At 30.4% G+C, this 12,594-nt stretch overlaps 1 protein-coding gene across 1 annotated transcript in view; it reads right to left on the reverse strand.

Moving 5' to 3' along the window:
* Positions 1-11,325, reverse strand: part of LOTGIDRAFT_158607 (hypothetical protein) — a gene marked incomplete at both ends in the record, with an annotated part of 32,756 nt that extends 21,431 nt beyond the window's left edge. The window contains 3 exons of the mRNA XM_009051756.1: positions 2,228-2,325; positions 2,495-2,746; positions 11,034-11,325. Coding sequence (XP_009050004.1) covers positions 2,228-2,325; positions 2,495-2,746; positions 11,034-11,325 — 642 coding nt within the window. The remainder of the gene's footprint in view (positions 1-2,227; positions 2,326-2,494; positions 2,747-11,033) is intronic.
* Positions 11,326-12,594: the final 1,269 nt, after the last annotated feature.

A 12,594-nucleotide genomic window follows, 5' to 3' on the forward strand; every position in this document is an offset into this window, starting at 1 on the left:
TGTATATCAAGATAGTACAATGATAAATGGTTGTTTAAAGATTATCATTACACTAAAAATATCACATTATTTTACTAATGTACCTTTACACTAATGTTTTATACACATGTTTAGAATATTTGATTTAACATGATCTACAATGGGAGATTGTTTTGTACATTTCTCCTTCGAGAGCTTTATCAGCTGATTTAGCAAAAATACTGTAATGATAACCACCCTTTAATGCATAATTTACATGTTGATTTGATTTTTAAAGCATTCAAGTATTGTTTTAGTTGATACAAGGAACTATTAGTTATAATATAGCTGACTGTATGTATAGTGTAATAATCTAAGTAATTCAAGGTGTCAATACCAGTTTTATTAAGATAAACTAGACACCACTAAATCTAATTAACACTCAATTATACCAGTAATATAACCAACCCTTTAATAACTAGTCGGATATACCTGCCAACACTCTAGCTACAGATTCTAAATCTAATGACTGCTAGACACCACAGATTTCAATAATACACAGATAGATAAACCAATAGCTTTATTTGCTATGTATTGTTATTATGCAATTATGGTCAGGTATCTCACTTTTAAACCCATGCCTTATAGGTATGTCTTTGAATAAATTGGATTTTATGGAGCTTGCCAACAAACATTTGTTTAGTAATTTGTTGGTTGAATTTAATTTCTTGAAGATAGAAAAGCACATTAATATCCAACTCTGAAAATGATGTATAGTTTAAATAAATGACTTCAGTAGAGGTTGTACCAGGTTCTGTTAAACAGATTACCTGCCTGTAAACCATTTTTATCACCTAGTCAAGGTCATGTAGATAGTTAGAGTCAGCTCAGTTCAGGCACAGACATTAAGGATCTGACATGAGATATTAGTTACTAAATAAGAGTATTATATCTTGTTTATGGTGCCCATATTCAAAGAACTTTATGAATATTATAATATGAAGTTTAGACTAAGTACTATGTAACTTTTTAAAACAAAAGTATCTAAAACACATTGTTGTTAACTTTCTCAACAACAAATACATTTCTTTTCAGAGAATGACTTTCTCACTGTATATTGTTAGTGTCTGGTAATGTTTTGACAATTAATAGCAGATATATCAAAGCAATTGACAAGATAAAACAATAAAAACCATGCAAACTATGTTGCATCTAAGTATCTGAACAGCATGAAAAATGCCTCAGAATTCCAGTATCTGTTACTACAAGAATTGTTATCAACCTGCCAATAACAACCAGGTAAGGTACATTTTTGTAATTTGCAATTTTGTTCATTATTATAATGCTCAGCATACACAACGTAATCCAATTTGCAGCCACAACCACCATGATCTCATCATATCTGTACTGTTTGTCAATGGTCAAACTCAATATTAGAAAAGTGCTATGCAGGCCTAGCCCTAGCAAAAATGTAGCTTAATTTGCTCTTAATTTTATATCGGATGTTAATTTGAGAAGTTCTCCTGAGATATCAAAGTGAAAAATTTGAGATTCAGACAATTCCCTATAAAGTGTCATTCATTCAGATAAAATATGCTTACAATTTTATTTTTTCAAAACTAGGCTATATACCAGGTAGATATAATATAGATATAACAGTGAAAAGTGCTTTGTCAGTCAAATACCTTCTCTTTACTTATACTGGGACTTTGCCAGAACAATATCAGATTACTTTTGGCACACTCCTTTCATGTTTCTTGCCACTAATAACAGGCTGGTACATGTTCAAGATTTAGAACTTTTGATTTATAATTTCATTTTTATTTTTACATTTTGTTTATCACTATTCGAACACTACAGTTATCAGAAAGTATAAAATAATTATAAGCTTATACCTTTTAAATAATTTGACAAAGAAACTTGTTGGCCTATGATCTATCAGGAAATATTTCATCATGTTGTGACATTTGTAATCAGAATGTACTTAACACCCTGATGGAGAATGAATCTCAAACTTTTTTACTGCTTAATATTTATATGTTAATTTGAGAAAAGCTTTCACTTTCATTGCAAATTTCTTATTATCTCTTAAGTATAAATTACAATTTCACTCAAATCTACTAATAGCAGTTGTTGAGTATTAAATTTTTGATTAGTAATTAATGGTAACAGTTGCTGATAACTTTTTCTGTGCTTAATGGCATGATCTAACAACAAATCTGTAAGCTTATGGTATTGTCAGTCAGTTAGAAAGATAAGGTATGCCTACCTGAGGTACATCCAGCCACTTCTCAGCAGCATCCATAGCTTCTGTAGCATTATCCTTGTTCTTCTTAGGATCCCAGTTTTCCCAGTCAGGGCACAATCCTATAATACATTAGAGATCAATATTTAATAAAGGTTGAAATAGAAATAAGAACGGCATTTATGGAACAAAATGAACTTCCAAAAGATGCATAGTATCTATTATTGTTTCAAAAAAAAAATGAAGGATATTCTTCGCACAGATCGAGAGATAATTTCACATATAACATACCTGGTCCAACAGCATCAACCAAAGCACCAATAGCTTTACCATCATTCCAATCAGTGGTAAAGTTTTTAATTGGTATATCAGGACATTTAGTCTGGATCCAGTTCAATAAACGTTGTTTGGGTGTAGGAGCTCCATCTGATGGTGTTAATTCTTCTCCTTCCCATGTTGGCATGGAGATAGAATAATGCAAAATAAGTGTCCATATTAAACCTAAGATTAATTTTAATTTACAGTCTACAATATCTGTTGAATCTGAAAAATATAAATTAATAAAGGATATTAATTATTTGACATCAAATAAGTTCAAATATATTTCAGTACAATTTAGGTCAATTTTCACACCATGGTACAGGACATTTTAATGTCTAATACAGAGGTAAGCTTATACAACTATATATAATACTTTATGTAGACTTTTCCATTTTTCTGATATTTCAAATCAAATTTTGAAAAGGACTTATATTTAAGAAATAGAGATAGGTAATTATATCTGCTGGAAGAATTTTGGGCATTTACATATCTCCTTTTTCCTTGCATTTTCACAATATCTGTTTTCAATATCTTATACTTATGGCTTCAAAAATTAAAATAGAAATTTACACTACAATAACACATAAGAAATATGTAAGAAATTTACAGTTTTTATTCAGTTGACATTAATAAAGTGTTTAACAAGTCATACGCGTGTCAAAAACAACTGTTAAAACCATTCAAAACATATAACACCCACTTTTGTAAAATATATAGTTTATACAGAAATATCTAGCATTGCAAAGTATAGCTTTTGGCATGAAAAATGCATCATACTTATGTTTCTGCCATAACATTCAAGTTAAAACCTGATAATTTAACAAGCCATCTCTATTTTTCTATTTAAAATTTATATTGATTTGTTAATTGAAACAGTATAAATTCTTTTCTTTTATATCATAACTGGATATATCATGAAATGTAATTATGACTAGTTGTATATATATAATTATTGATATTTAATTGGTCTTATAATTAGGAAGTCTCATTAATTATATCATAGTACATTATATTATTTAAGATACACTGATTTGCTCTTATTTTTCAAAAATGTAGACAATTGTTTCATATTAAATAAGCTATTTGTTCAATTATTGCCTGTATACATTCATTTCGACTAACATGTCAAAAATCTAGCTAGTAGGAAATATTTGTCATTTTTAAGGATAGTTTTATATATGTGGCCTACTATTGAGAGCTAACACCATTACATAGAATATAACAATAAATACCCCTACAAAAATTGTAGGAATGTACTCAATCAACTGTAAAACTATTATCATAGAAAAACTTGGTTATTATAACCATCTAAACATGTCAATCACTTCAAAGCTTTGATTTCAGTTTAAACCCAGTTTTAAAATTTATATCAAATTCTTAGAAATCATGATACATATGCTCTGCAATTTTGCCAATGAATCATAATAATGATACATGATTGCCACGGTAATTCATTGCTAATTTGTATATCGGTATCAGACAAAATAAATTTCTATGTCAATCATATTAAGCTTTATGACATTATTGTGAAGATTTAATGAGAAGATAAATATTACAGCCAGCAGCAGTTTACTGTATCAACACCCATATTAATTAGTAGACATGCCATATAAGGCTGAGTTAAATAATGATGTCTATACAACAAACTTGCCATATAAGGTCTGACTACTACACACTCTGCTCTTCAATGTAATGGAGGTTTAAATGTCGTTTAAAATTAGACCTTTTCAATGTCAGACCAACCACTCCTTTTCATCTTACATGCACTGAGCTGTAATGAAATCCTGTTGATTTAAAGGCTATACAATTCAGAACCTTGTTTCCTGTTTATTTCATACTAAGAAATATAAGTGAACAGACAGGTACACCACACCACAGTCACAAATCAAATAATCTTGCAAAATTCTAGGGAGATTTATCACACCAAGAGAGAACAACAGGGCATCAATCACACAAGTTGATCCACTGTAGTTCATATTGAAAATCATGAATGTATCAAACAAAAACAAAAAATAGTATTAATGCACTGATTTATTTTATGACTGGCCTAAGGCTTTGGGTGGGACAGATAATTTCAGGTTTCCAGGTCAGAAAAGGTTTGACCTTTAAGAAAAAGAATGTGTTGTTGAAAGATAAATTTTATAATATTACCATTGAGTGGGATAATCTTTTTAAATCTCTTAGTCAATGAAGATGTCAAATTCAGAAGATATTTGTATTAATTCTACTACAAAATGAGTAACATCTTTACAATGTGAAATTCTTCACTCATACACATTAAAATTTTCTTCCCTCACTCTTTATCATCTTAGTCTCTAGGTGTGCATTAAATCAGTCAACCGAAATGATGCAAATCTTCATAATACCCCTGACACTTCAAAAATAACAACCCAGGACTGGATGCATTCAATGGCTTTTCCTAATATCATCACATTTAAAAAAGCTCATGCCCAGATTGACTTTTGATCAAAGGCAGATTTGGAAACTGAGACACTCTCAATGAAAAAAAAAACTTTTTTAATCTAAAGGCTTAGAGTGGGATGATAAAACCCTCAAACTAGCAGAAAATATATATAGTTTACTTTATAAGATGTACCCTGGTTTTGAAAGATAGCTTGCCAGGCAAGGTAATATAAGCCCGCTGGCAGCTTTGATTTTGAACATAAATATTTAGCAGTACAGTAACAATCACTAGAATGAAATATTCAACCTTCAGTCATACACTTCTTTTGAACTCTTTAGGGCGTTACTGAATAATATTGAGTATGAGTTATTGTCCTAGTCCTTGAAGACGTGTTCAATCTTTAGCTTGTGAAAACTCTAGAAGACAAATATTCAATCTTCAGCGCAATAATGAATAAAAAAGCCAAGTTTTGTCAAAATTCGGCAAGAATCATGCCATCTAAAGTTTTTATGAGCTACAAATTGACCAAGAATTGTGCCTTCTAGAGTGTTTACAAATTGAACGCGTTTTCAAGAACAAGGGCAATAACTCATACTAAATATTTTTCAATTTTTCTGATTTTCAATAGGGTTTATCTTTGGGCGATTACGAACACTCATATCAAGTTTCATCAAAATCCATCATGAATTGCACCTTCTAGAGTGTTTACGAGCGTTTCAAGAACAAGGGCAATAACTCATAGTAAATATTTTTCGATTCGTCTGATTTTCATTACGATATAAAAAGGACAGTTTCCTATGTAATTATAAAATTAAAAGTCAAATGGATAGCCAAACTTGTTTTCTCTTCACAATGATTCTTGTAAATCATTTATCATTAGAGATTTTATTATTTTCTATTGTAGATTTAAATAAAACCTCCTAGTGTTCTAATGACAAGTATGCTCCAGTATTAAACAGGTTACATCTGTGGATGATTGTACAAAGTGATCCATTATGTCTAGGCATTCAGGCATACAAGATTGTGAATAAAGGTAGTCGGTTTCAATAGATATGTTAAACACTATGATAATAACTAGATACATTTAGAAAGTAAATAACCTGTGGACTCTGTCTGTTCTCTCATGTTTTATATACCTGTGACCGTGTGGAATTCAACCTGTTTAAGCATCTATTCAACAGTATATAGGTCAATGCTAGATTTAACAAATTCAAGTACTAGAATTACCATGATCCCTTTTAGATAAAGTTTACCTTTAATGAGTAGTTAAAAGAGTAAAAATGTTCATCTTGTGACACTAATATCAGAATAATATAGATAATGTATTTAGCTGCTCTTGCTAGTAAGTACATTTATGTCTAAATACATATATTTCAATTATACAGAACAATTCGCTGATTAATTTCCAGATGACTTTCATAAAGTTTTTCTACAAAATAACTAATATGTCAACCATCTTCATGAATCTTCTATTAGTCTATTATTTATATATCTCACACTGATCAACTCTACCAAACTATGCCTTAGGTAAAGAAAATCACCACTATATATTAGTTTAAAGAGTACTGTATGTAGTTGATTAAAGGCATCATGACATGTCAAACTTACACAATTTTGATATAATTCATTTCAGACCTGCAATCATTTAATAACCGAAAGTTAGTGGGTAATTATTATTTTTAATTTAGATCAAATTCCTATCAAAACAATTTCAAATTCAGAAATCATCAAATTCCATTTGAAAAGAGATGATAAACTATACATGTAGAATGTGATGGGAGTTATTTTGATCAACTACAGACAAGATGAACTATAAACACCCCAACCATCTGGTGTTCATCATATAAATATAGATTGATAAAGGTCATGTTATATCTATCTATTAGGTCAAAATAATATTCCTATACCTTAGGAATTTGGCTAGCATAAAAAAATTATTTTCTCTATGGTAATCTTATAATTCTTACAGCCCTGTTAATTATAAATCTGCTGATTTTGTGTTTTGTCAGGATAAAGTCACTGAAAACCTTACACAACTCTGTGTAGAGTGACAATGCTAAGCGACATGTAATGGGGAAAGTTTTGTCAGGACAGCTGCATAATTTTAACATGCATAGCCTGCAACACACTTGGGAGAGTTTGAAAAAGGAAAAAGGAACAAGCAACTATCTTCTTGAGAGACATTGTCTGACATGATCTTTGGTGCTTTTATACTTTGCTAAAGACAATAAATATTTTTTAATGCCAGTTTTATTTTTGAAACATAGGACCATTATCAAAGATGACCATACTTCAAACTGTAGTCACTTAGCCTACAACTAAATGACTTGAGATAGTATTGATAACTACTACCATGATAATCTAAACAAACAAGTTTATAGTAAACCCTAGCCTGGTCCACTCTCTTTTTATCATTGTCAACATTATAAATTATAGTTTGACATTACCAGAACACTTAGTTTAATGTCAGTAACCACACATTACCCTTCCAAAACTTATTTTTAACCAAAATGATCATCGTAATCATAAAACAATTAACTATGTATCTGGCGAAGTCTCAATAAATAGCCTTTTTACAACATCGAACAATTGCATTTTCAACGTTTGCCAAAATTTGCAAAGAATATTACTGACATGGTTACTTTTGTGACTGCATGTAAAGAGAAAATAGGTAAAATCCAATACTTGTTCTGAATTATTGCAAATCAAAATTACAGAAATTTATGCTACTCTCCAACACATTACAGGTCACACTAGGGACCTTAAACAATGAAAAGTGAAATAAAGCTGTCAGTGAATACAATATAAATTTGGAGTATTGACAAAATATAATCTGCCCCAAAACTCTTCAACTACTACTTGAAAATCTCAAGGGGTAAGGCAAACCTCAAACTTTATTAATCATTTAAAATCAGGTCTATCTCAAGTTCTAACATAAATAAGATTATAAATTTAGACCCACCCAAATCAATCTGAACATAATTTAAAAATAGACTTTGAAAACATCTGGATTGGACTTTGGAATTTTTAAAAATTTGACTCCCACCCACAATAAAGTGTATATTTGAACTTCAAACAATTATAAAATAATAGACATCTTGTCAAATGATTTCAATTTTCATTATATTATTTCTCTGTAAGAAAGGAAAAATCTATTTTCACAATGGTAATGTTGAATTACCTATCATGAATCAAAGACATGAGTATAGGAATGAGGGTAAGCCAAAGTAAACTAGAGCACATGAAGAGTTAACTGAGCATTCAAACAATTGACTAAGTATTTAATAGAAATGTAAGTACTGGAGCTCCTTACAGTACAGCTTAGTTATGTACAGAAGAATCAGAAGGTTGGAAAAGAAGAACTACAGGATTTGGAGGGAATATATCATGCACAGCATCAAAATCTGAATGAAATTCAAACGGGATCAAAAAAGCAGAAATATGGAAAATAGGGGAACCCAAGATTTATAGGTGGGTATTTTGACTAGAGATGTGAAGAAGTAAAATAGTACAAATGTAGGAAAGAGTAATTGAGAAGAGAAGAGAGATTAGAGTAAATAGTGTAAGAAGTTTGTTATAAGACACCTGCATGACAGGGGTAATAGATAAACACACCACACCTTTATCACCCAACAAATACAACAAATAAACTTCAAAATCTTATTCTGTTACTGCAAAAATCTGTATCAAATTTGTATTCAGGAAATATACATGTATCTCTTTGCTCTTGAATAAATTGATAGGACTTTGTGCTGACAATGCAACTTTAAGACTTATATACCACTAGACTGATGGAGTAGGTGTAAATGAATATAGTCATTGAAACAGAACATAATTTTCTATAACAGCCTGTTAATAAGACTATTCTTTTTCAACTCATTAACATAAAAACAAGTCACATTGGCAAGGACAATTACTAAGTAGTAGCTTAAAGCTCTGTTCATGAGAAAAAGCTCCCTATTGTATTAATGCAAAAGTTGGCAAATTATATAGTTTTGGACCAAAATTTAAAGCTAACAAATTATGGTTCTGCAGATTTCTCATTATAAGGAAGATCCAAAATCATTGGATTTTTGAAAACATAAATAATTTTGGATATCATATTCATGACACCCTGGATTTCAACAATCAACGCTGTCAATCAAACTATAACTTCAGTAATTTAACATTTTATTTGGAACTCATGATATATCGAAGTAATGAATGTCAAAATTTGAACAATTTGATACTATTATCCAATTATATTTAATGGATATTTAATCAAAAATGTTCTATATAATAATTTCCGTTGTAAATTTTTAGAAAATAATTCACCTTTGAAAAACTGTTTCAACTGTATATAAATGTCAGATGTGTAGTAGCAAAATATCAATATCTAAAGAGCAAAGATATCTACATAGTTTTGCGTGAGTGCTTCTTCAGATCTCACTCCAAGGACACTTTTTATGATTGAGATGACAAATATCCAAATCTATTCAGTTATATTGAATTGTACTAAAAACTACTAAACCATGGTTGTGTGAGTTTCTTTCAAACTAGACTTCCCTGTTTAAAAGAATCTACATGAATAGAGAAGAAAATTAAACAGTTAATTTACTGACATGTAAATGTGTAGGATACATACACTCAAATTACATCATTGACAAGGAAATGAATTAAAGAGTCATAATCAAGTTCCTTCAGACAACACCCTAACTGAAGAATAACCTACATTAAGTGAAATTCTGGGATCCATGAAATGATTGTATAATTTCAAAAATCCCAACAAATTAAAAATTGGTCAAGATGATTGTTATTTTTATTAAATCTGTTAATGATTTCCATATCTGTAATCATAGAGTAAACTCCCACAGTTTCAGCAGGTCTCAAATATTTATACTTCAGCCCAGTAAGACATGACCATTCAGATTTGTTTATTGCAAAATTGATGATATGCTGATTATAAAATTTCTTAATTAATTTCTCAGATAATGAAAAGTAAGTAATTTAATAATAAAATCTTGTAGAAAGTCAAAATGATGGATGAAATCAATTAACTTGTGACCTTCAGATCAAATAGTTTATTTTACCAAGGTCCTACAGTGACCTAAACATTATGATTTTTATTAATCAGTCAGAAATCCAAATCACCTTTGGCTTATTTCTAAATATCAACCCTATGTCAACTTCCTTTTTTTATAAATCACTCAAATAACTTATATTGAAAATAGTGAAATGAACGACTTTGATTAAAATTTACTTATTCAATCTATTTTATAGGATGGGAAATTTTAATAAAAAAAAATTTAATGGAGATTCTAAATATTGTTTTTCTGGGGCAGCCATCTCTTTATTCATCAATTATTTGTCAAATAATGGTTGCTGCATATTCACATTTCACACAGGACCCTACCCTTTATTGATCAGAAAATTGATAGAGATTGAATTTTATCTATCCGAAATACAGATGAATCCAATCATTCCTTTCTTTATTGAGGTCAGTCATATTATCACAGTAGACCACGCCCACGTTTAAACCAAACAAGCCACTTTCACGTAGGCTTACTACTGAATCTACTGTACATGGTTGAACACAGCTATAATGGCCTGATTTATTATATGTACAGTATTTTATATTCATAATAATAAGACGTTAACTATCATAACTCTTCCCTCTTATCACTTATTGGAACACTGTCATTTCACTCCTTCTATTCAATAACTTTTATGTTAAAGGTGTGCTTTCGCGTTGTTTACCTGAATGACTTAGTGATTACATAGGGAATTGGAAAAATGTCTGCAATTTTCAGGACATAAAACTATCGATCGTCCATATAAAAATGGAAACCTTTCCTTGTATTATATATGAATTAATCAATATAACCATAACGTCATAATATATTTCCTAAAATGTCCCAAAATAAATGTTTGACATTATCGCGAGTAAATAACTTTATTTAGCTGATTCGCTGTCAAACTACCGGCCGGCTAATGAAACATGACACATTTCTCGAGCTTACTCACATGTTATGATACATCGAGAAAAATAGGGCACTAAATGAAGAATTGAAATAAAAAGAAATCCGTTTTTACAACTTAAAAAAAAAGGAAATATATATAACTTACCTATGTTAACAATTCGTATTCCTTCATCCTCCTCCAGGTACTTCAGTACCATAGTAACATTTTCCAATTTCTGTGTACGAAAGTTTGGACGCTTGTTGATGTGCTTGAATTTGTTTCCACTTAAAACTTCAACCAAAGCAAGGAGCCTCAATCCATCGGCTAAATCTGCTTCTAGATCGGACATACCCTTGTTGACCGTCTTCAAATGTTCGTTGGCCCATCTTGTAAAGGTGTTTTTTTGGATAAGTTTCCATTGAGCATCATCCGCGAGGTCCCTCTCTGTCAACGGCATTTCTTCGTCTTCATCGAAATCTGCCTCGATGTCGCCTTGCATAATGGTAGTTATCTCCCCTTTGGGTCAACCGATTCAATAAAATAAATATATAGTAGTAGGTTGAAGGAGTGTCTTTGAAATATCTAGCAAACTTGCCTCTTTTCCTTTCAGTTACTCCTACAAATATACATTGAAAATATAGTTAGGATGGAATGATACGAGTGTTTCACAAATATTTTTAAGTGATAGGCTTAACTTGTTATGTAAAGACCTAATTTAAAAGTATTTCAAGTGGGCAAAGCCACATGAAGAATGTCCGGACGCGTTTCCTAATACGTTTTGTTCTAAAATTTCTCACACTTAATAAGTAAACATTGTACGTCTTATTTCTTTTATTATATAATATTAACAATGAAACTAATGAATTGTTTTCATTTCATATTCTAAACAATATCCTATAATAATACATACATACGTGCATATATAATAGTTAATTTCTTACCCCCTCACAGTGAACCAAATAACCATTAAAATTTTTAAGTTACCATGTTAAACTGTGAATATCATTGTATTTTATCAAAAGTAATCATCGAATGTCTCTTTAAGATGCAACAACGAAATTGTAATAACTAATATGAAACCTTTAACCCTTGAAAATACCCTTAATACTAAAAGCATACACCAATTGAATTTTTAAATTCGGAACAACTTCGCACGGTGCTGCATTGTGGTATCAGATCGTTCAAATTCTGGAGAAAGCCAAAAAGTCAGGCCAAGTCAACTCTAATCCAGTAACACTGGAAATAGGCCTAAATAATATTTTGATCCACTTTCAATGAGTCTTACTTCTCACATAAATAGTTCAATATTCAAATAATAAAAAATTGAACCAAATTAGTTTGTTCTACTCATTAACATTTAATTGCATTTTTTAACCATATGTTACAAGTTTATTATTAATTAAATATGGGCGTCTTCAAATGTTATAAATGTACTAAAATGCCAATAAATTTTTTGCCAAAAAATGGGATGGGGCTTTCGATGAGTAATTCACAAATTATATATTTGAACCCTACGAAAATAAGGATCTGTTTTGTGAAGGCATCATGTCAACGAAAGACGAGTTGTCTTACCATCAGTGAATAAACAACCTTCTTACGATTTGAACGATTTGAACGACATCTACTTTTTTGTTATATTTTAACATTTGATGTCAAGGAATGGGAGCTGACTCTCTATCATATGACACGGAATATTTGATTTCAAGAAACGACGATCAGGCTTAAT

This window comes from Lottia gigantea, assembly GCF_000327385.1.
Source record: "Lottia gigantea unplaced genomic scaffold LOTGIsca_17, whole genome shotgun sequence".
NCBI classification, from domain to species: domain Eukaryota; kingdom Metazoa; phylum Mollusca; class Gastropoda; family Lottiidae; genus Lottia; species Lottia gigantea.